Below are 25643 nucleotides of genomic sequence, written 5' to 3'. Positions count from 1 at the left end.
AGATGTAGTATATTTATACAATGCAATATTACTCAGCCATCAAAAAGAATGAAATCTTGCCATTTACAACAATGTGGATGGAACTAGAGGGTATTATGCTAAGCTAAATATGTCAGAGAAAGACAAATATATTATTTCATTCATATGTGGAACTTAACAAAACAGATGAACATATGGGAAGGGAAGGAAAAATAAGAAAAACAGAGAGGGAGGCAAACCGTAAGAGACTCTTAATTACAGAGAAACTGAGGGTTGCTGGAAGAGAGGTGAGTGGGGGATGGGAAAAAAGGGTGATGAGCATTCAGGACACTTGCTGAGATGAGCACTGGGTGTTACAGATAAGTGATGAATCACTAAATTCTACTCAGGAAACCAATATTACACTATATGTTAAACAACTTTAAATAAAAATTTTTAAAACAAATTCCAAATGAAATAAGAAGAGCCCTGTAACTCAGTCATCCTCCCATACTGAGATTCAAACAGAGATTCTCAGGAAATGAAATAACACATAACGAGTTGATCAAATTTTTTTTTAAGATTTTATTTGTTTGAGAGAGAGAGAGAGCACAAGCAGGCAGAGGAGAGGGAAAGGGAGCACACGTGGAACCCAACACCCGGCTCAATCCCACAATCCTGAGACCATGACCTGAACCGAAATCAAAAGTCAGACACTTAACTGACTGAGCCAACAAGGGGTTCCTAATATAATCAATTTTCACTTACTTACCAGTCAACATCTAGAAACAATACAAAAGGTTTTTAGAATTTAGAGAGGTTACAGCTTTACTGAAATAAAATTCAACCATTTAAAGGATATAAATCAATAGTTTTGGGTGTATTCCAAGAGTTGTGTAATGATCACCACAGTCAGTTCAGAACATTTTTATCACCTCAACAAGAAATCCTGTACCCTTTAGCAATCACATGCCCCAATTCCCACCCAAGACTTCTCCTTCCCCCAGCCCTAAGCAGCCACTAATCAACCTCCTGTCCCTATAGATTTGCCTGGTACAGGCATTTCATATAAATGGAATCATGTATTATGTGGTCTCTTGTGACTAACTTCTTGGGTTTAGATAATGGGGGGTTTTTTCCTAAGTTCATCCATGCTGTTGTGCTTAACATTACTCCATTCTTTTTATGGCCAAATAAGATTTCATTTTATGGATATACCACATTTCATTTACCTGCTCATCAGGTGATAAGACTAAGATTTGAGAGAGAGAGCGTGTGCATGTGCACACATGTAAGAGGGAGCACCGTGGGGGAGGGAGAGAGAGAATCTTAAGCAGGCTCCACATCCAGCACAGAGCCTTAGGTGGGGCTCGACTCCTGACCCTGAGATTATGACCAGAGCCAAAGTCAAGAGTTAGATGCTTAACCACCTCAAATATCCAGGTGCCCTGAGACTGACTTTTAAAGGAAAAAATGCTAGAGTCAATAACTTACCTAGTGGGAGTTTTGTCAATAAGGGGGTTTCCTGAAGTCCCAACAGGCTCAGCCTGAGACACCATTAATCCTCACGGATGATTATGGAGGATTATAGCTCTGACTACTGTAAAGCCAGGGTGCTCAGCGCCTCCTGCACCACCAGAGAGAGTCTACTACCAAACACAGAATTCATCAGAAGAGACCCTGGAGTCCCTTCCAGTCCAAGTTTCCTTGTCTGTAAAATACCCCAAATGATTGCACTAAGAATTAAATCTCCTTCAGGAGTTAGCTCATTTTACCTTTGTAACAGAAAAGCAAAATGAAGCCCTGGAAGAAAGTGATTTAAAGGTTACGGCGGGGCGCCTGGGTGGCTCAGTGGGTTAAGCCGCTGCCTTCGGCTCAGGTCATGATCTCGGAGTCCTGGGATCGAGTCCCGCATCGGGCTCTCTGCTCAGCGGGGAGCCTGCTTCCTCCTGTCTCTCTGCCTGCCTCTCTGCCTGTTTGTGATCTCTGTCTGTCAAATAAATAAATAAAATCTAAAAAAAAAAATAAATAAATAAAGGTTACGGCAACAATTAAAAGTAAAATTAAAAGTCAAGCCTAATTCTCCTAATGCCCATTTGACTTTCACCACTGTGAACTGCCTCTTTAAACTGTATTCAACATGATCCTACGGAAATCATTTAGAATGTGGGCCAAGACTCAGCGACACAGATGTTCATCTTGGTGAAAAACTTTAAGAGGCACACAGAGTAGGCCATCCTGAGACTCAAAGCATACGGAACTAGTTAAATTAACTGTGAAATGCCCATCAATGTAACAGTGTGCAAGCACTCAGAAATTCTAGTTAAAGGAAAGATGTTCATGATGTAAACAAAGTGGAGAGTTGTGGGGGAGAAGGGAAAGAAAAAATGAAACAAGATGGGATCGGGAAGGAGACAGACCATAAGAGGCTCTTTTTTTTAAGGTTTTATTTATTTGACAAAGAAAGACACAGCGAGAGAGGGAACACAAGCAGTGGGAGAGAGAAGCAGGTTCCCTCCCAAGCAGGGAGCCCAATGTGGGGCTCAATCCTGGGACCCTGGGATCATGACCTGAGCCAAAGGCAGACCCTTAACAACTGAGCCATCCAAGCACCCCAACCTTAAAAATTCTTAATCTCACAAAACAAACTGAGGGTTGCTGGGGGGTACAGGGGTAGGAATAGGAGGGTTGGGTTATGGACATTGAGGAGGGTATGTGCTACGGTGATTGCTGTGAAATGTGTAAGACTAAGGATTCACAGACCTGTACCCCAGGGCAAATAATACAGTATATGTTAATAAGAATTTTAAAAATAAATTTTTTTTTAAAAAGAAAAGAAAACCAAACCGTGCTAGCAGAATACATACCAAAAGAGTTAACAGTGCTCATCTCTGGGCAATGGAATTAGAAACATTTACACTTTGGTTGTAAAAGGAATTTTCAAGAATAAATAAAAATTATTTAGGGTTAAGTCAATCCAGCCTTCCTGGTTCAATTGTAAATCAGAAACATTAACCCCGGAAAAGGAACAACTTCTTGAGAATTGTGATACTTTGTGAAGTCCACAGATGTAAGATTTAAGCACATAGAAACAAAATATCAAACCACCTTCCACTGTGAAAATATTTTAGTACTAAAGTCAAGAGGAGCAGATGTGGATCAAAATACACACACAGTAAATGAGACAACTTCCTGTAAAGTTATCAGAAAGTTTTAAGAAGTATACTTGAAACAAAGCAACAAGCCCCAGTAGTTACTCACAAACAGTTTAGAACAGACACCCCAAAAGGCTGCCCTGTGATTTTGGTTTCTCATTTCAGTAGAAGCATTCCACTGAGTAAAAATTAAGTTGAAGATATCAAGCAAAATTGCAAACAAAAATTTGCTAAAGTATGCTATTATTATCCAGATTCCCACCACATATGCAAAACATCATACATCAGAAGACAGACATCAGAAGTCATCAAAGAATTAAGCAATGTTTCCTTTACTTTTAAGTGTAGTATTTCCCAGATAAACGTTTTTCTAGAAGGGAAAAAAAAAGAGACTATGGATCTAAATATATTAACATACCTGCTCCATTTAAGCTCTCTTTCTCAATATCCTCTTGAGTCTTGATTCTCCACATTTATTATGTAGTCAAAACTTTTATAAAGCAAATGTTTCCAATCTTAGCATAACCACAAGGAATAGACATTGGCAACTCATCAAAGACCTAAGTAGTCTTAAGATCCAATCTGAAGAGTAAACAGTTTCTTCAGTTTGGGCCTTATGAGCAAAGGACTTTAAATGATATCTGACCAGGTGGCTTCAATACCGTATTACAAATAATTTCTGGAATTTAATCATCATAGAAGTGCATCTTCTCCATCTAAAAGAGAACCATATTTTAGAAGAATAAAATGGTATAGAAAATGGAGCACAACTGCCTTAACCAAGACGAGTATTGTTTTAAGAAAAAGTATCTTTCATTTCAATTTACAGACTTCACATATATTGGGCCCTGAATGTGAAATGTATTTTAGCATAGGCTGCAACCAAGAGTTTGGAAGACACGGATTCAAGGAGTAATGTGAACCAAGTCTAACAAATGAGGCCGCGATTGCGCTCAGACACCTCATGGTGAACATCATGGTCGCTTCCCACACCTTACTAGGAACGAGCAAGCTGTCTCCAAAGAACATCGCTGCTACTGGGGGCTTACAGAACCCTTTCATTATGCTTCGGTTGCACTTTCTCCTTTCTGATAAGAAATTAACACAAAGAGTGCAATTCCATTTCAACAGGGAGCCCAGAGCTGCCACTGAAGGATGTCACCTTCGTAAGTGACAGTTACTGCAGGCCCGCCCCACCCTCACCCCTGACAACCCTACCCTCCACCTTCACCAAGGGACTAAGTGCCTAGCCGAGCAGTTGAATGAGGGCTATGGCGGTGAACGACCTAGTTCAAATCCTTATCAACACTAATTATCCCACTAGTACTGCATCGTTTTGAGAAATCGACGTAGTGCTCAGTCCACACAAAGCCCTTAGAAAGTGGGAAGGTTTCTCAACTCTTGTCTTGTAAAAATAGCAAAACCCTCATCTGAGCGAGTAAACAAGGACAGAATATACAACTTTTCCCTTCCTCCAAAACTCCTCAAAGTCTTTGTAAACGGTGATGAAAATGGCTCAATACTAAGAATTCCTCTCACCAAAATAAAAGATGGATTCAATAATGAGTACTGAAGCCAAGATGGTGCCTTATGTCCAATCTCACCTCTGCCCCTGGTTTAAAACACACATACAACTTCATACTTACTTCCTGCTACACAATTCCCCAACTTCCTTCAGTAATTTTATCTGTAAAGACAGACCACCTATTAGGCCATTACTACATGTATGAAGTTAAATGGTAAACTGAAGCACATGTAGCCTAACAGTTCAGAATGGAAACTGAGGGGGCACCTAGGTGGCTCAGTCGGTTGGGCGGCTGCCTTCAGCTTGGGTCATGATCCCAGGGTCCTGGGATTGAGTCCCACATCGTGCTCCCTGCTCACCAGGGAGTTTGCTTCTCCCGCTGCCCCTCTTCCCTGCTTGTGCTCTCTCTCTCTCTCTCTAATAAATAAATAAAATAAAGTTTAAAAAAAAAAAAAAAAGAATGGAAGCTGAGGTGCCAGGAAGCCTGAGTTCAAATCCTGTCACTTACCGTTTGTGTGAATTTAGACAAAGCTGACCAATTTCTTTGCGCCTCAGTTTCCTCTTCAGAAAGACTGAGTGACAGCATCTACTCTCTTAGGTTGTTACTAAGATGAAATGCATTAAAAGCTGTCTAGTCCAGCACAAAGGTAAGTCAATAAATATTAGCTGCTATTATTAAGCACTCCCCAAACGATCTCAACCTATACTCCTTTTAGTCAAAGATAAAGGTCAAAATGGATGGCAACCAGTTTTTTAGTTTATGGGTCTAAATCTTACAACCAAAAATATATGATAAGCTCCTGGATGAGAGCTCACTTCTATTACTCAGTCTCTAACACCACTAAGGTACTAAAAAATATGTAATTACTAATACATAGGCACAATCTGAGCAGCCTAAGGGATGAGCGCACTAACACCAGCTACACCAGGGCAAAAACCCACCTAAGGGATTACTGCAACAAGAATCACGCTAGTTGAAGATGGGTATACCCAGGACCCAGCAATAGTACTTCTAAGCATATCATCTTAAGTTACACAGAGGGCACCCGGGTGGCTCAGTTGTTAAGCATCTGCCTTCAGCTCAGGTCATGATCTCAGGGTCCTGGGATCAAGCCCCACGTTGGGCTCCTTGCTCAGCTGGAAGACTGCTTCTCCCTCTCCCACTGCCCTTGCTTGTGTTGCCTCTCTCTCAGTCTCTGTCAAATAAATAAATAAAATCTTAAAAAAAAAAAAAAAAGAGGTTACACCTGTGCCTCAATTGACAAGGACTGTAGTCCTAATAATCATTGTAACATTAATGATATGCAAATAACCTTAAGTGTCTCTCAATAGGGTGATACTTGATTCTCATTCTTCACAGTGGTCATGGTCTAGAAAGTCACAGCCAACACCTCGCGAATACGGAACCATTGCTTGTATGGGAAATAAAGGCTTGGGTTTCTGCAAATGTCTGGTCACATCATTACATAAAACGTTCATGGGTGTTTCTGTTTGAAGATACCTTACTTGATATCGGTCTTTGACCCATTAAAATTGAATTCCTAGCCCACCGCTAACTTGGTCCCAAACAAAGCTAATCTAACACACGTATTTCCTTCCTAAGGTACATTTCTGTCTGCTTGAGCTTAAGAACACTAGAGAGCACCTCGGCACCAAGCCTGGAAGCCACCTTGCATATTACATAGCAGAATCCCCAGCAAGAGGTGCAAAAATGCGAAAAAAACATGGCACTAAATAGAATGCAAAAAGGCACTCGTTTACAGTGAGAGCTAAAACAAGAAAGCAGAGCGCTGCCTCGTTTGGCCTCGGCTGGGAGGTGGCGCATCGAGTGACTCAAATTTTTCACCACTCTTGGATCCACGAGTGACCACAAAAGCACCCCAAGTACAGATTTGAGGGTTACAAATAAACTATTGAGTAAGCAAATTCGCAAATCCAGGATCCACAAATAATGAGGACCAACTGTAAATAATTTACAGTACATGCATTCCAGGGCTTGGACTCACAAGCTAAATCACCTAAAGCTGTGTGCATCAACGTGACTACTTCTCAAACCAAAGCATCAAGATTCCAAAGTACACGTGGCCTGGGATACCGCTTCGATAAACTCAAACTGTAAATTATTTTTGCCAAATGTGCACAGGAGTGACATGGGCCAATTCAGTGCCGTTCTCCTCAGAAGAGGGAAAGAAGGAAGCTGAGGACAGAGGAGCATGGCCTGTCACACAGGACATTTTATTTTCTCTAGGTAGGTGGATCTTTCATCCAATTATTCCGTCACATTGGGACTGCTTTCTCAACAATACGTCCATTAGCGCTCCTTCTCAGTATTGGACATAAAGTTGTACGAAAGGAGATTTCTGCCTGAAATTACAGCACATATTTGGAGCGGTGACACCAATCATGTAACAGCATGACAGGCTACACCTATGACAAGGGTCTGTTTGCTCAGAAGGAAAGGATGTCTGTAAGAGAGGGAGATGAAAAGGACAGAGACAACAGGTCAAATTTTTATTTCTAGATACACCCTGGGTATCTGCTGCTCTTTTGAGGTGACAGGATTCTCTTCCCAGAAGGAATACAAGCAGCGCAGGGTGGAAAGACCCCAAAGCAAGCTTAGTCACATCAAGAGGAAAAACTCTAAGCCCTAAAAGAATTATTCCTAGGATACAAGAGAAGGTTGGGGAAGTGAAACTCTTGAGTCGAAACTAAAGTAAAAAGAGTTCCTATAGGGACGCCGCCTGGGTGGCTCAATCGGTTAAGCCGCTGCCTTCGGCGCAGGTCGTGATCCCAGGGTCCTGGGGTGGAGTCCCACATCCGGCTCCTTGCTCAGCAGGGAGCCTGCTTCTCTCTCTGCCTCTGCCTACTACTCTGCCTGTGTGTATGCACCTTCTCTCTCTGATAAATAAATAAAATTTTAAAAAAATAATAATCATCTAAACCAAAGCTCAATTTAAAAAAAAAAAAAAAAAAAAAAAGAGTTCCTATAACCAAAGGCTGGGTATGACCCACCAGGGTCTTATTTTCCCCCGGAATAAAGCAGTGGCATTCTTGGGGCAATGAAAAGGACATCAAATAACTCCTGATTCTGTTTCTGCTCAAGAAGAAACTTCAGGGTGTGTGAGGCTGTGATGTTTCATTTGCAAGTCTCTTCTTTGTTCATTTTTGGCAGTTATGATCACAAGAATTAGGATAAGGTTTACCACCTCGCCAAAAATACCAATGCTGTGATTGATGTGTGATTCAAAAAAGCTGTCAAAAATGGATACTCGGAAAGGAATGAACCACATGGCTGGGCCAAGCATGCTAATATTTTTGTACCATGTTATAATCCTTTTCATCTGGACCTTCTCAGAGTTGGATTATTACTTCCTTTCATGCAATTCTAAGCTAAGGGCTACAATATACAGCACAAGAACCCTGACAGATTGAGTTCATACCTTCATTACTAAAATCCAAAAATTACAGCTATTTGATATGGAAATGGGACACCAAGAAAAACAGGCACACAGCCTCAGCCAATGACATTTAAAGACCCTCGAGGGTCTGAGAACAGAGAGAATTTTATTTCACACTAGTCTGACAGTTCTATCAAACATTCTTTTATCTAAGTTTTAAAAGTAGAATGCCACTTTAAAATTTAGGGCAAAAGTGACATTTATCAGCTGAGAAAAAAAGGAACAATTTTCCTCACTGGAAAGTGAGAAAAAAGAGAATGTAGAAAGTATCTTTAGAAAAGGTAGGCTCTTGGGATGCCTGGATGGTTCAGTAGGTTAAGCGTCTGCCTTCAGCTCAGGTCACAATCTTGGGGTCTTGGGATCAAGCCCCATATCGGGCTCCCTGCTCAGTGAGAGGTTGGCTTCTCTCTCTGCCCCTCATCCACTCATGCTCTCTCACTCTCAAAATCTTTTTTAAAAAAAAACAGGCTCTCACTTCTAGATGGTGATAGTATATTGATCTGATTTGAGACTGGCCTATTTCATAAGCTCCACTTGGATTCAGCAAGACTGTGTAGGATGCAACCCAAGTAAACCGATGAACATTCTAGAAAAAGGGGGACCAGGGGGTAATTGGGGGAATTCAAACTATAATGACTTCATTACTTTGTTTCCTAGATCAAATGAGGTAGCGTAGTATTCTTGATTTGAAACAAGGACGAAGCTTTTATTAAACAATGCTCGTATCTCAATCAGATACGACAGAAGGCCATTGATACACAAGTTACACAAATCCTTTTTTTGCCATTATGAGAATTCAGAATAAAATCCAAATGACTCCATCCGTCCCAGAATGGAGCTGGAGCCAAACAAAACTTTAACAGCAATTTCTTCAGAGCCCAGATGGTCATGACCTTGAATGAATTTTCTCATATGAACTAGCTGCTTACTGGTCAAAGTGGTCCACTGCATGGTGGTTGTCTGCTCCAATTATGAAAATGCTAACACTTCCATTAGGCTCTGAAATGGAAGAGTCCGATGCCGTGCGTAAGAACAGATGAAGGGAAACCTCGCTACGATGGAGTTGAGGCGCCAGAAACGGGAGCTCTCGGGAGGTACTATTCCACATCAATTACAGAAAGACTGCCACTTACATACCTCAACAGAAAAGCTGTCAACAGGAAAGAATCAACTACAGGACCCAACAGGAAAAAATGTACACTGTATCTCCTCCAGGAAATCAACCATCTCGACAACTCAGCCAATGAGAAACGGTCATCACCTTGAACTCCTGCTTTTCTCCAATGGGACTGACATTCAAAACAACCCCACAGGACTTCCCCCCTCTCCATAAAATAGGGTTCCTCTCCTTTGCTTGTTGGACTTTCCTATGGTTTTGCTGTAGCTTTTATGTCCCAAATGGTAGTTCTCGATTCCCAAATAAACCCATTTTTTGCTGGCAAAATGACTGCTGCTTTATTTTTAAGGTTAACAACTGAAGTATTAGACTCCCTTCTTTCCAGATAACACAAAATATACAGGGGCCAGGGATCAGGATAAAATATCCAATTAGAAGGTACACATAATGGATAGGAAACATCCAAAAAAAAAAAAAAATCAGTAAGCACAATCGTAGGGTGAGTTTAGCAAGCACAAGTCACCATCAGTTCAACTCTGGGTGCTGTTTCCATTTGAACTTGATGATGCTGTAACCAAAGCCCCATTAGAGTCCAAACCCTAGCGCCTAAAGTCGGTGCTTTAATGACGTGAAATAGAAGAGGCACAGAATAATCAGAACCACCACCTTATGTGAAGTGCTTACGGAATGTCACAACTTGACTGTACTAAGCAGTATCATTTAATATCCACAACAGCCCGAACAGGGAGCCCTTGAACTCATCCAATGGGCATGGCTACATAGACTTAGAAAGATCACAACCAGCAAGCAGCAAAATCCTGATTCAAACTCCAGTGTCCTTCCGAAGACTGTACTCAAGGGGCACCTGGGTGGCTCAGTGGGTTAAAGCCTCTGCCTTCGCTCAGGTCATGATCCCAGGGTCCTAGGATTGAGCCCTGCAGCAGAGAGCACACTTCTCCCCCTCTCTCTCTGCCTGCCTCTCTGCCTACTTGTGATCTCTGTCTGTCAAATAAATAAAGACTATACTCAAGAAACAAGCATTCAGAAACAGTTCAGTTAAATGCCCGTTCCAGGTCCGAATGATCCAATGCCATCTCTTCCTATGAAAAGCTTTAGGTAAGACGGCAAGCTTTCTAGGCAAGTGAGTACAGCACCTGGCTCGGCTTCCGGTGCGTGCAGCCTACAAGAGCAAGCCTCACAGTCCACTACTCTTCAGGGCAGAATCTTCTACAACCTGAAATGTCGTTCCTGGGAATGAGTACTTTCTACTAGATTCTTCCAAGCGATTTGCACAAGCACACTTACAGTCACACCTATTGAATCTTTAAGCATTCAGGCACAGAGCAGAATTCGTTTTCCCTATACTTCATGAATTACAGCTTTCAGCCAAACTCATAAACTTGCCCAGACTCATCAGTTTATCTAAAATGGTCTAAGACTTTACCCTTATATAGCACAGTATCTATTATAGCACACGTGTATATGATAAATACCTTTATAGGTCCTATTATTTTCATTTTCACGTCTATCTCCCCCACTATGCAGCCAACTCTACAAAGGAAGAGATGATGTTTTTTTCATTTTGCATCCCAGCATCTACACAGTGCCTGGAGGGGAGCAAACAATTTGGTGAATGAATGGGATTATATGAAATCTGCATATTAAAAATAAGCAAGCCCGGGCATCATGCTTACTAATTAACACAAGATAATAACGGTTGTTCCCAACACAAGGAAGCCCAAGTCTGTGGGTTATCACTGGGGCCTGATCAAAAGGCTTACTACACAGCCTTCAAGCTGTAACAACACAGCCATTTTACTAGGGACGTTTAAAAAAAAAACAAAACAAAAAAAAAACAAAGGTTCAGAGACAGTTGTCTGAAAGACAGCCTTCAAAAAGCCTTCAGAGGACAACTGTTACTAGAAAAAAGCCAATTTGATCGCAAGCTTACTTGGCCTTTACTATTTCAACAGTGGACAGTGGCTTATTCATCCGGTCTTATTTTATCTTTAATTTTTTTTTTTTTTTTGAAGGATATGTATAGTTACTGTTGGTTATGGGCAGATACCAACAAAATTAATACAGGCTAAAAAGACATTGAACTTACCCTCACAGGGCTTTCAATTTACTTGGAACCATTACATTTCTATTTATCATATTTATATCCTATGTTTATAATTGGGAATCAAAACAGTATGTTAGGCCCAGCTGTAGGGTCAACTAGGTTGACTTCCAGCTTCAATGCCTTCTAGAAATGTATGTCCTCAGGCAAGTCCCTTAACTCCACTGAGTTTCTCAGATGAAGCAGGGGTGACACCCACCCTCCGGGGCTGCTGAGCGACCTTTTCATGTTTTTAAAGCAATTAAAGAAATGCCCAAGAGGAACCCTACCTTGTTTTTGCTGCTATACCTGCACCAAACCCACCTTTAACTTGAGGGCTGCCTTACAATTCTAGGAAACAAATTCACACACACAAGAAACACATTGACTGATATGGATCTAAAGGCTCCCTGTGATATGAACAGAGCAAACCCACAGGAAAGCAAGATGTTGGAATTCTCCCGCCAACCTCCAGTCACCGCCAGAGGTTCGAGAGTTAAAGGCAAAATGGCCAGAGGTTCGAGAGTTAAAGGCAGAATAGCCTGAACGCCCAGGCATCTGCACGGAAGCTTTTCTTCTGCAGCTTCTTCCTCAGTCGAGCTCAGAGATTCTCCAGCTTGAACATGTATAGGAATTTTTTCCTACAGTTGTACACCCAGCACTGTACGTGCTGTACCTTCATGGCAACTTAGAGATTTCAGGGATAATTTTAGCTCTATACGACTTTTCTTGTATTTTTAACTTCAGAATCAAAAAAACCTCCTAGATGTCCTTAAAATTAAAAGATAAATAAGAACAAGAAAAAAAAAATCCAAGCAACAAGCTAGGAGCAAGTTACAGCAAAAAACAATGACCACAGAAACAAAAACACAAGACAAAACGAAAAACACACCTCTCCGTCCCTTGCCTGACTCAGATCTAGCTTCAAGCAGATGAAATCAGCCATTACAAGTACCAGGCTTCAGAGGGTCTTTACTTACAAGGGATATATCTGTTCATGCTAATCAAATAGTCCATTCTCAAACTGTTAGGTCCCATGGGTCTGGAACAGTGACAATACTGCAGTGACCACTGTGAGAAGTCATCTGATTTTAAGGAGCAGCAGGGTGGTGACCATGCAAAGCCACTGCCAAGAAACTACTCCGTGAGTGGGGCGCCTGGGTGGCTCAGTCATTAAGCATTTGCCTTCAGCTCAGGTCATAATCCCAGGGTCCTGGGATGGAGCCCCACATTGGGCTCCCTGCTCTGTGGGGATCCTGCTTCTCCCCTCCCACTGCTTGTACTCCCTCCCTCTCTCGCTGTCTCTCTCATCAAATAAATAAAATCTTAAAAAACAAAAAACCACACCACTTAGAATCACAAAAGTTCATTTGAAAGCACTTTGCAAACAGCAAAGCACCAAGATGCCCATATTCGGAATGTTGCTCCCTTAAACTTGCCTGATTCCAAACACAACATCTTACGGGACATCCTTCTGGAAGAAAGCCCTACTCTACAGGGCTACTAAGTTGATGACAGTACATCATGACACACTGATCTGGCTTACTGACAGTGAAAAACCACTGATTTTCTTGGCAATTTCACTGCCCTCTTCTCCTAATTCACCAGTTTTCCTGAAGGAGCCAAGTGGGGCATGATACCAACTTACTCTCTCTGAACTCCCAGTAATCTCGGGCACCTACTACACACAAGTGATACCGGGAATACCAGAATGAGCAAGAATCTGTTACAAAGTGTCATTTCAACACAACTGGCAAGTTATATGCAATTAACAGTCAGCCCAGTGTGGTCAGCTACTCAGTTCCTGTCCTGTTTCAGCCCACATCCTACGGTGCCCTGTCCTTCTCTAATCAAGTGAGTAACTGCTGACACTCTTCCCTGAGGCCAAGCGCTGTGCTAGAGAAGGAAAAGCACCAGGGCCTGTAAGACGTGGTCTTGGTCTTCCAGGAGCGCATGATGTGAACTGGCCAGTAAAACAGACATAAACGATGGCGGAGAGTGTAATGAGTGGCTACAAAGCGCCACATAAAAGCATCCCTTTATTTTACAGTCACACCTCATACAACATGGTATTTAATCAAGGGCCTGATGAGTAAGAGAAATAATTCATACTACTCCTACAATAAAAAGATCAAAAAGAGGAGAGTTGTTTTTCCCACCTCCCCCCAGCTGATGCTGGCCTGCAGGGACACAGAGAAGAGGCAGGATTTCAGAAGAGCCTCGAAGGCTGGGTAGGATATCAGTAAATGAGGAGCCAAGGGCGTCCCTGACATGCAGGAGAGTCACTGCGAGCCAAGGTGTAATGGAGGGAAAATTCTGAGGACCAGGGATCAAGCAAGGAACCAGAAGAGGAGAGGGGTCTGGCCAGACTGTGGATGGCTTCGATGAGAAGGCTGGGAGGGAGAAAGAAGGCAGGAGAATATGGAGGGGAACCCCTAACCACAAACAGAGCCAAAGAGCCTCTCAAGTTGGACTGATGTCTGGAATAACAGGATAGGGTTCTGATGGGAAAATGGAGCCAAAGGATAAAATCCATCATCTTATCCCTTTTAATACTTCGAAAGAATCATCAAGATAGATGGCAAAAGCTAAAGGCCAGAACTTAGGCTTGTGAGTGAATTAACATAATTTGTATCTGCAAGGGCAGAATTCCAAGTAGTGAAGCCCAAATTGCAAACGCTCCCCATTCATGCTTTACTCTAGGAATACAAATCAAAATGTCGTCTTCTCAGTATTATGAAAAACAGACGCTACACACACACACACACACACACACACACACACACACACACACATATGATCCCATTAGGGTTATCAATGAGGAAGTATCTAAAAGCAACCGGAAGATACCACAATATCAATATTTCCTAATGGTCAGGCCTCCTTGGACGGAGGAAATCTCTCAGAGGAAACAGTGGAAACCTTCTGGTTAGAGTCACTTAAAGTAAGACCACAAGGCATGATCCTGTCTGTGGTCTACTTTCTTCCACGTTAAGTCTGACCACTTGGAAAGTTCATTCAGGTGAGTGACTGTGGCCAGGGTGGCAAGGAGCCAAGATGAACCATATATGAAGGAAAAACAGGGAAAGAGACTCCGATTCCTGATCCAGGGATTCCAACAGTGTGTTCAGGTTGAGAAAATCCATCAGTCTATACACTTAATGCTCTGGACCCATTTCTGTTTGTCTATTATTCTTCAACAGAAAGATTTTTCTGAAGGACGGTTAGGAGCTACCATCCTCAAGAACAACCAGAAGATGTTTTTCCATTTCTCCGTTACCCACAGAAAACTTAGAGGAAACCACTGGCATTTCTAATAATTACTGGTGAAATAAAAATATTGCTGTCTAAGGTTAGTGAAGGACTCCATTCAATGAGGAGTGGGAACTGGTAAATTCACAGATGATCCGGAGATTTCTAAACCAAACAAATGCTTTCCAAAAAGCCAGCAATTATGAGACTCAAAACTCTGAGTGTGAAGGGCCTTGGGAGAGGCTGCACCCTGGCGAGCTGAATGCTTCCACAGACCCAGAAGGCCACACAGCCTGAAACATTCCCTCCCAGTTTGCGAAGGGATGGCCTGATTAGTCAGCAAGGGAATAATGATTTTGTGATAAGGCCTGCGGACTCCCAATTCCAAGTGTGTAACATCCTGGTCCCAAAGCATTTGGACTGAATTGGCCTCCCAGGTTCACCAGGCAGAAGTCCCCATGGGTAACGAATCCCAATTAGTCAAGACAGCACACTATCACTAAGAGAGCGTTTCCTCAGAAAAACCACAAAGGCCGACCATACTGGGGACTGAAGGGGCCAGAAATGAAACTAACACACAGAACTACTCACCCGATTCTCCACCTTTGCATGGGGTCTCCCCAGCTTTCCTGAAGATGACACAGGGCGGTCCAGACCTCACTGAGCAATGCTGTCATGAAACAAAATGGTGTTCTACCAACTTCTATTAGTTTTCCTACTACTTCCCTCAACATTTAAAAAATAATAATAATAAATTCCTAAAGGTAGATGAGCTTATTTTCAATCTTTCTCCCACTGTGAAGCAGTCATCATCTTTACCTATCCCACCAAAATAAAATTAAAAACCATTAATATTCTTTACTCTTCCCATATAAATCCAAACCTTCTCCTGTCCTGTTCCCAGTTACTACAAAGTTTTATCCAGTCATAAACTCGACTACCTACATTTCCTTGCAAGATTTATTTATATTTCTAGACGAAAATGAGACATTAATTGCTCCTATCCTCTCAATTCAAGAAACCACATATGCTGTCCTCAAATCCCAAACCACAAAAGCTAAAGATTATGAATAAGAGGAATGTCTATTTGCTTATAACTGCTTGCTAAAGGAATAACTAGACTCTTGCATTGAGAACAATCGGCTCATTCTTGACCTACCATCCTATTTATCTTTCTATTCTCAAAGCTAATTGCTTATATAAGCATGCCAATTTGCCCTGATTATAGGATTCTTAATAAATGAATGTTGTTTACATTTCACAAGTGTATTTGAATTTCACTCCGGGAAGCCAAGCTCATCAAGTCTTTGTAAGTGGTAAAACCAGAGATCAAAGCAGAGGCCTGCATTGAACCAACAAACAATTAGGCTTGAGAATAAAGGCCTAAGCAAAAATACAATTGATTTATTGATTTTTCTACTCCAGAAGTACACCTTGGGGTCACTGTTCACTCTGGAAGCTGTAGAACCTTATCTGCAGATTTTCATTATGATTATACGATGATCATTTTTTAGTTAATAAGTCTAACATTCAACAGGCTTTGATCTATTTTTCTGTGCTTCTCGTCTTGGTGCTTTTGGTTGCAGCAGGTATCTTTAAGAGTTTGGCCTTTTACCTCTTCTCCACTTTCACTAATTTTCCCGCAATTTTTGGTACCATTTACACAATTCTTTTCCTACTCTATGGTATTCACTAACCCAAGTGTCTATATTTTTTTTGAGGCTCCCAGGTGAGGCCAATGGCACCAAGTTTGAGGACGACTGTTTCAGCTTATCAATCCCTTTACTAACCTGCCTTAAATGAAGTGTTCAGCCAAACTCCCATGGGAGAAGAAAAAGAAAAACAAGGAAAAGAAGTCAGGCTCATGAGCAAATCCCTCTCTTCAAGACAGGCCCTGCAGGTACCAGTCAAACCTCAGGGCCCAACACCAGGCACAGAGCCAAAAATGTAAACGATCCGACACCTTTCTCAAGGCCAACGAGTTTTTAGCATAGGCCAGGCACAAGGGCTATTTTACCACACAGAACTCGGTTAAGAGAGATTACCTCTGGAGACAGAGAGCAGGGTTTAAAGGCCACAGCATGTCAGCTTCTGGGGCAAGGGACAAAGGGGCTAACAGCAACTCTTCAAAGAAAAACGTGGACTAAGGTTCTGTGTGAATTCAGTCACTGAAGTCAGTTACCGGCTGTCCAAGAACACCAGAAATCTGACTGGAGGAACACCTCTCGTGTGTCCCAGAACCAAAAAAGTCTGTGGCAAGGTGGATATCTATAAGCTCTGCCACCGGTCAGGATCTTTGTTGCGGTTTTTAAGACCACAAGCAGAGCGTTCACTTCTACTGTCCACGACAAATACCATTCTACCTCAGGTAGGGATTCCCAGGCCTTCTGGCCCACATCTGCGGACCGGCTCAATCCCAGCTCTCGGGCCTCCCCTCCTCCCTCGACACTGCTGCCAAATCACAGCCCACGGAAACTGCATACTCCTTAGTGTTCTACTGGAAGAGAGGCTTCTGGAAAAGAGGACAGAGCAACTGGGGAGAGGAAGATCACCGGCAGCGTGAGCAGACAGGAGGAAAAGAGGTGAGAGGGGTCACTGTGGCCTACAGGATTCAAGCAGGTGAGAGCTGACAAGGTGTATGAAGCCCTTCTACAGAAACCATGACCCCAAACCCGGCGGACACAGTCCTGGGATTTGGGGGAAGGGAGGAAACAGGCACTTTTTTTTTTTTTTTTCAAGATTGATTTTATTCATTCATTCATTCATTCATTCATTTATTTATTTGATAGATAGAGAGCACAAGCAGAAGGGAGAAAGAGATGCCAACTCCCTGCCTAGCAGGTAGCTCGATGCGGGGCTCCATCCCAGGATTCTGGGATCATGACCTGAGCTGAAGGCAGAGGCTTAACTGACTGAGCCACGCAGGCATGGCCCTATTTGAGAGAAGAGCCAGCTTGTAACTCACCCTCCCTCTTAAGCAATTCAGTCTGTTCTTGTCTAAGGATTCACTGCTTTGTCCCTAAGATTCTTTCCGTAAGATTCTAGGTCCAGACCTGCACGCGGCAGGCTCACCTCAAGGAGGGCACCATGCAGGCCAGTAAAGCACCAGCCAAGTCTTGGGTTTGCAAAGAACCTCCAGTCACCAGTATTCCTCGTACGACTTCTGTGTAAGCAGCTCTAACGGAGAGCGCACTCCTCACTTGACTGACGATGCTAAATGTTAAAATACTTTTCCTAAAGCTTATGTGACTTTTTGTCACTGACCCTGGAAACTGTATTCTCTAGACCACACAGAACACACCTACACAAGTTCCTGCACAAAGCTCTTCAAAATGCAAAGTCAGCTAATGGATCACAGTGCGGTATGTTCTGGAAATCTTACACTTTCAGGCGCTAGGATCTTTAAAAAAAAAAAAAAAAAAAAAATCTCTTACTACCTTTAGCAGTTGTGTCAAATTGTATTTCAGTTTACTGGGGAAGAAAAATCAAGCACCAGAGGAAAAAGTTTCACTTGCTCAACCTGGTGCAGCAGATAGGATTCTAGAAACTAGGTTTCCTGCCTCCCAGGCCAACGCTATTTGCTAAGCGAGAGGACACAAGCAAAAATAATTCGTATCACCTAAGGATGATGAGAGCATGCATACCTTTCCTTCCCAAGATCCATCTGTTTGTGTTTCTGCCAGTCTCTCACAGTAGCCAAACACTTATATTTAGATAACAGGCTTTGATCAGCTTCTATACTAGATATCCAAATGTACTGGCATTATGGGGGAGGTGGAATGCACCCCAAAAATAAGCATATAATCCCAAGATTGGTGAAATAAAGCTCAGAGGTTTAGTACCTAGGATAAGATTGTAATGGCTCAAAGTCACAACACCCCATCCCCTCCCCTTCTCTACCACCTTTCCCGAACAAGAGAAATGATGTGAGAAAAGTCAGCGAGCAGCTGACGACGACTGAAGCGCTCTCTCAGCCATCCATCTGCTCAGCAGACTTCATGGCAAGAGTTCTCCTTGGAAGTGGTTAAAAGGGAACACCACCTTGCAGAGGGAAATAAATGTTCAAATTTGACTTTCCTTGTCCTTTCACAAGTAATTACATTTGGGGTACATGCATTGCACTGACAGATTGCTTCTTTCTTTCCTCTGATTTTGGAAATCCTAAATTCGCAACCAAGGTGGGTCAAGGCTACCTTGATAGAAAAAACTGAAGTGCACACTTGGACCCTATCACTAATACCATGCCTGAAAAATCGAACAGCCTAGTGAAAACGCCCTAATGTTTGACTTTGAATGTGAAACATCACGGGCACCTCACAGCAATCACTTCTAAGACATTTTTGCCAATTTTATACAGTCTGAAACTGGCATTTATCAGATTTAGAGATTTTTTTTTAGATGGTTTTACTGCTAGCTCTAAGCATTTTTTTTTCCTTCCTAGTTCAAGGGCCCCAGAAGTGTAATAAAACATAGGGTAAGGGGGCAGAGGGGGGATTCAGAGATCCAAATCTGGGTTAAAAATCCTAGATCAGTTATTCAATAACTGTAGGAGTTTAGGCCAACTTAGCTCATTTTATCTCCTAGAATTCATGTGAGGATTACATGAATATGTAAGCATAGGGTATACTCATAGTAGGTACTCAAAATGTTTCACTTCTTCCTAAAGCAGAATGACTACATTCACCCTCAGGGCAAGAAGGTGGGGGGGGGGGGACTGGAAAGAAATTGACTCAAATTAATCACACACCAATGTAGTTCCCAATATCAAACATATGATAATACTGCCCTACACCATCACTTTCTAATTGGTCTTGATTCTGTTTGCAAAGCAGCCTGATATCTGAGATCACACAGAGATACACCAGCTAAGATAGAGGGCTTAAAGTATCCTTTCCTCCAACATTCAAAGAAAGAATCCTTGACAAAGGCACTGGGGGACTTACAATTTAGTTGCAGACTATGACTTCAAGCCAAAAATTAGTGAACGGCATGGAAGGTCCAACATAGAAAGAGGTATTCTCGGACAGACACCGTCAACGGTTCACCCCACCCCAAAATAAACTTCATAGCATCATCTTTGAAAATAAAGGACACAAGAGTGTGTGCGCATGCATATGTGTATTGCCAACGTTCAGGTAATGTTTAATGCACAGAGAGCCATGTGGATATTTTATTATAAATGTGTAGGACCCCAGGAACTCCTGGGTGGCTCAGCTGCCTTCGGCTCAGGTCATGATCCCAGGGTCCTGGGATCGAGTCCCATATCGGGCTCCTGGCTCAGTGGCAAGCCTGCTTCTCTCTCTGCCTGTGGTTCCCGGTGTTTGCGCATGTGTGCACGCATGCTCTCTTTCTCTCTGACAAATAAGTAAAATCTTTAAAAAAAAAAAAAAAAAAAAAAAAAAAAGAAGTGTAGGACTCCCAAAAATAAACACATGCCAAGGTTACCGGAAATATGTGACATGTATTCATCCTAAAGGAATAAAACTAGATGAGTGAATTTATAATTTATGAAAGACTTCCATCAAACAGCGTAACAAAAATATCACACACATGTGCACAAAGGCGTATCACCTTACAGCTTGAAAGGTAGCTACAAGGATGCCAACAGCTAAATGTATACAAGGAGTCAGTAGTGTTTTCCCATACATGTGTTTTATAACTACTATAGCAATACAGAAGACAAGTTTAAGAAGGAGACTCTCCTTAGGAAAATTAAGCTCCTAAGATTTAGAACCAATTTGTACTAGTCTTTAATTGCGGAAGTTCAGTAATTTAAATCTATTTTTAAAAATGTTTTCCTGGGGCACCTGGGTGGCTCAGTGGGTTAAAGCCTCTGCCTTCAGCTCAGGTCATGGTCTCAGGGTCCTGGGATGGAGCCCCTCATCAGGATCTCTGCTCAGCGGGGAGCCTGCTTCCTCCTCCCTCTCTGCCAGCCTCTCTGACTACTTATGATCTCTCTGTCAAGTAAATAAATAAAATCTTTAAAAAAAAGTTTTCCTATTAAAAAAAAATCATTACTTTTTAAAATTTACCCTTCCACTGATCTTAATTCTGCAATCTTTTACTCTCTCCTTTCCCTTCATACAAATTAATTTTTTAGATTTATACCATTTAACTCATTTAGATTGATGAAGGGGTATGGGGATAGTCATTGAGTTGGTGTGGTCTCAAGAGTTTCCAGAAATAGATGGACTTCTGTCATTATAATTTTTATTTACTCTTCCCCAATGCTTTAAATATTCTAGAGCTTGAGGATGGAATGCTTTTCCACGCCTGAAATGTCTCATTAATTATTGATGTAAGCCATACTCACAATGAGGTGCCTGTACACTTTCCTGCACAGTTCTACTATCTGGTTTTCCTCCCCAAAAATATATATGATCCTTATTATAGACAAAAATAAAGCTAGCATCAATAATGCCAACATGATTCCCTTTGCCCCAGGGTAAAGAATTTCTCTACATATATACTTTAAAACTTGCCATCTAAAATTTGTCCTTCTAGCTTGATCTCCAGATTTAAACGGTTTGAGTTGATTTCTTAAGCAATTCATGAAGAAAAGCAAGGTTGAGAGCATCACGTGTGCAACTCCGGAAAAAAAACAAAAACAAAAACAAACTGACCTTAAGAGAAATCACCTTCACTTCTAAGCCCAGAAAGAGAACTTCTTTCAACTCCTCTAGTAGGTTTCCAAAAAGCAGCTGGAGCTGACTAGGGAGAGTTACAGTAAACACCACATCAATGTCCAAATGCATCACTAACCAGAGGGACCCCAAGCTGAGATTTTCCCAAAAGCTTTTTCTCTATTCAAAAAAGGTCAGCCTAATATTTTTTTGTTCTTGTTTTTTGTTTATTTTGAGAGGCTTAGAATATTATAAACAATTAAGAAAAGGACACATCCAATAATTGTGTATGACACACAGTAGAGCAGAAGAAACCACAACAACCAACCACTGCCCCAACCAGCTTGTGATGTAGAATCATAAATGTCTACATACTAAATTTGTGACTGCTAGACTTCATAACACAAATCCACCATGGTAATGATGAAACATTTTTCTAAAGATCAATTCAGATCATGTGTTATTAATCAGCAGAGTAACTAAAAGCTCATGCAAAACACGCTATCCCAATCTAGCAGAACTCAATTGCATTATTGTTATCAGGTTTTCCTGTGTCACTGGCCCTTCCATTTCAAGTACACACACAAACAACATCACAGGATGAAAAGACAGAATATCCAGAGCTAGGAGGTAAGAACCATGTGTCTGGAAGAAAGAGGATTTTCAATAAAAACGTTTGTCTCTGGGAACACAGGTCAAGTACGCACCCAGGCTGCCTTGAGAAGTAATTAAGCCTATGCCTTTCCTTTCAGTGTGTCCCATCTTGCACAACAGTGGGGAGCAGCTGTGGGAGATCAGAGAAAATGCAAAGCAAGACAGGCAGCCTCCTCTATCTCCCCACTGCTATACCAGACTTTCCCGAGCCTTGAAAAAAGCTGGTGGCCTCTGTTCTTCCAAAGAGCATGAAGTTAACCTGCCATCCAGAACACTGGGCCCCCTCTCAAACGATCCCTTTAGAAAGGCCTGGAGAAAGGCAGTTTTAAATGTCCCAGTCTTCAAAGTTGGGAGGTTACACACCAAAAACCTGCAGCAGACACAAAACTGGCTGCCTTGAGCACAAGTTTCTCTCGTTACCTGGCCTCGTAGAGTTTAGAGGTAACTAGGAAAAGGTAGATGGACAAGTGTAAGGAAGAGGAACGCATAGGCTCTTGCCAGTTTCCCTCCCAACATGCCCTGAAGGAGGCTGGGTCACTAAAAGTCGGAAGTCTGGGGACCAGCTGCAGTACAGACTCTCACTGGGTCGAGGGGGAGGCCGCCACACCCTCTTGAGCTCACAACACTGTCAAGCTCTAGCTGGGAGGGGTTCAGAAACTTAGTCCCAGCAGGAAAGGAGAGAAAGGAGTCTTCGGTGTCTTGGATTTGGGAAGCTAAAAAGCCAATCGCAGATTTCGGAAGGAGCCGGGAACTTGGCTGTGCGTGCTGGAGGAGGGAAGGGGTCGCCCTTGATGTCAGAACAGTTCGAAACACGTCCCCGCAAAACTGCACATTCTTGTGGTTTAAAGATTTAAGACCGAGAGAAACGAGCTGAAGCAAAGCTTCTCTCGCGCCTGGGTTTCAGATGCCCCCCTCCCAGCTTAGGGACCCGGGCGCCGCGCAGCCCCGGGTTTGCTTATCTTTCCCTTTCGGGCGAGCTCCCCTCCGCCAAGCCGCTAGGTCCGCCTCCAAGTTCGCCTTCGCTCGCCGCCCGCTGCCGGCCACATGCACCCATCTGCCCCGGACCCCGCGAGGCAGCCGATCCGCAGGGACTCGGGATTTGCGGGTTTGGGGTTTATTGTATTTTTAAACAAAAAGCCTCAGCGGCTCGCCGCCCCCTTCTTCCCGGCCCGCGCCACCTTTCCTTCACGCCCACGCCGCACCTCACGGGCACACGCGCTGCGAGGTGCTTCTCCCGCCAGACAATGGGCTCAGGGCCGGCCAAGCAGCCCGGCCCGAGCCCCGGCCCCATTCCGGGACCCCGAAAGGGCGGAGCGCGGGGGCTAGAGGGGAACGAAGAAAAGTGAGGCTGGGGAGGCCACAAAGGGGAAGGTGGGCGCCTCCCCCCTTGGGACAGGAGGCTCGCTCCCGGCGCGGGGAGAAGAGGAGGGGGCGGGGGTCAGCGGCATCCCCCGCCCGGAGCCCCGGGGCCCCGCCGCGCACTCACCAGCACGATGGCAAACCGCTCCTCCAGTTCACCTGGCTCGGGCATCGGCAGCTTCAAAGGCACGTTGTGCGCCCTGAAATCGGTCTGCTGAGAATCCATGCTCCCCGCGTTGCCCATGTTGGCTGCACGCCGGGGCTAGGGGCTGCTCCGGGCCCCTCGCGTTCGCGTCGGAAATCAGAACAGCTCCCGGCGGCCGGCTCCCGCCCGCTGGCGCGACCTGCCCGGCTCCCCTCCCTCCGCTGCGCCCTGGCGAGTGTGCAGCGCGCACCGCTCCCTAGCAGCGCTCCTCGCCGAGCCGCCCCCCGGCCTCCCTCATGCTCTCGGCCGCCCCAGAGCCGTTCCGGCCTCTTTTCCTTGGGAGGGGTCGTCAGGGCGCTGGGCGCCTATCTGCATGTTGCTCCACTGGCACGCCGCCCCCTGCCTGAGCTCGCGGCCAGCGGGCGCGTGGTTCCTCGAACTCGGTGTTCCGCCGGGCCGCAGCCGCCGCTGACACGTCCAGCCCCGCGGCTGGCGAGCACAACGCTCGTTCGGCGAGCACCTCGAGCAGACAAATGCAGCTCCGCGCTCCCGACACAATGCCCCCCTCGCCAGGCCCCCGCCCCCGGCCCGGCTCCGCCCACTCGCCCCGTGGACTGCCGGGACGCGTAGTTTCTGTCCAAAGTGTCCGCTCGCCGAAACCACGCCCTCTCCGCAGGACCGAGCCTGGGTCAAGCTTCAGAGGCAATCTGCGCGCTTCGGGGGCGATGGTCTGTGACCCTTTAGAACTCCTTCAGTCCAACAGTAGAAATCACTACCTCGTCTACGTCGGTTCTGACATTTAATTCGGCACACTTGACAAGTAAATGATCCAATCAACCGGTGACTGAATGCAAGCATTCTGATTTAACTTTCAGAAGCTGGTTACCATTCAAAAGGCTCAAGTTTAACAGGTCCCCTGAAAAGCACTGGCAACGTCCTATTTCATGAACTGGGAAATAGTGCTTGTTTTACTGTTCTTTCTTCCTTATGTAACGTACTCTTTTGTGTGATTGAAATGTTTTATAAACAAATATATGCTTTAATGGATTTTTGTAAGTATCCACGGTGAGTATATGCATATATGGTCAGACTCCAGGAGCTGAATGAGGATTCAATTCAAAATAAACACCTGTCGATAGCTATTACTTTTGGGTTACCAGGTGCCTTAATGGGAGAAAAAGAAGATTGCTTCTGCTCTGGAATACTTCACAATCTAGTGAAGAGAAAATTTACACAAATAAGCATATTTCGTGTGAAATAGAAAGAAGGACAGGTGTTTGGGAAGGCTTTGGAGGTGATCTTTGGCTGAAGGCTACCTCATTCCTCCATAACAGTCCCAGGTATTTTACAAAGAAACCTGGGCCCAATCTTACCTCTGGGATGCTTTCCAGACTATTACTACCCATTTTAAAAGAGTGGAAATAGAAACAATCTTATAAGCAGCTTCAGCCAGGTGCTCAAGTTGTAGGTTTCAAGAGCATCTACTGGTTGACTTGTGACTGAACTCATAGGCCATCCTTTCTTAGCTTAAAGAATTTCTTTAATCTTGCTTTGTGTATCAAATTCACTTGGGGAGCTTGTTGTTAAAACTCCACACACCTTGGGCCCTGCCTATTATCAGAATTTCCCCAAGCCAAGAGCTGGAGCATGGGCAGGTGTATTTTTAACAAGCTCCCCAGCTTATTCTGATTTGCAACCAGGGTTGTTACCATCTTGTTAAAAAGCAACTGCTTCTGGAGAAGGTAACTCAACAAGACTAAACATCAAGGGCCACATTTCTTTTAGCTTTATAAGTCCCAAGATGTTCGATAACTACTTGTTGAATTGACAAGTGATTTTTCCAAAAGCCTTTGAAGCAAATACACACACAGACATATTGTGTGGGTATGATCTATTAAATAAACCATTTCTGGTCTTCTTTTTAAAAAGGGAGAGAGTATAAATAAATCCAAAATAAAAGTCTAAATAAATGCAGTCTGTATTCTAAAACTACACTGTATCAAAGTTAACAGTGTATTGCCAATCAAAGAAAGAATAACAGAGATATAGATACATATACACACACCCCAACTAGAGAAAATGAGTGAAAAAGAAAAGCAGTTAGTTCAAACCAAGTGAGACATTTCTGATCCACAAATGTATTTGTTTTCTTTCCAATCTCTAGACATACACTTTGGCTCTAATTGACACAAAATCAGCCCACCCAGGGGGTTGCCTGTCCGGATGGAAAAGCTAGAACTCTTTTCCACAGTTGAGAAATCCTTTTTTATTACACACTTGTAGTTCCCTCTGGCCA

General features: G+C 43.4%; 1 protein-coding gene across 4 annotated transcripts in view; it reads right to left on the bottom strand.

Moving 5' to 3' along the window:
* The window catches only part of LOC111158700 (formin like 2), a 320132-nt gene extending 296416 nt beyond the window's left edge, over positions 1–23716 (bottom strand). For all 4 annotated transcript variants that reach the window (XM_022521031.1, XM_022521096.1, XM_022520953.1 and 1 more), the window contains exon 1: positions 23330–23716. In XM_022521031.1, coding sequence (XP_022376739.1) covers positions 23330–23446 — 117 coding nt within the window. In that variant the 5' untranslated portion in view covers positions 23447–23716. The remainder of the gene's footprint in view (positions 1–23329) is intronic.
* Between the last annotated feature and the right edge of the window lie 1927 nt (positions 23717–25643).

Source organism: Enhydra lutris, unplaced genomic scaffold (assembly GCF_002288905.1).
Source record: "Enhydra lutris kenyoni isolate GAN:26980312 unplaced genomic scaffold, ASM228890v2 scaffoldscaffold1, whole genome shotgun sequence".
In the NCBI taxonomy this organism is placed as follows: domain Eukaryota; kingdom Metazoa; phylum Chordata; class Mammalia; order Carnivora; family Mustelidae; genus Enhydra; species Enhydra lutris.
This window is presented reverse-complemented; position numbering and strand designations above follow the sequence as displayed.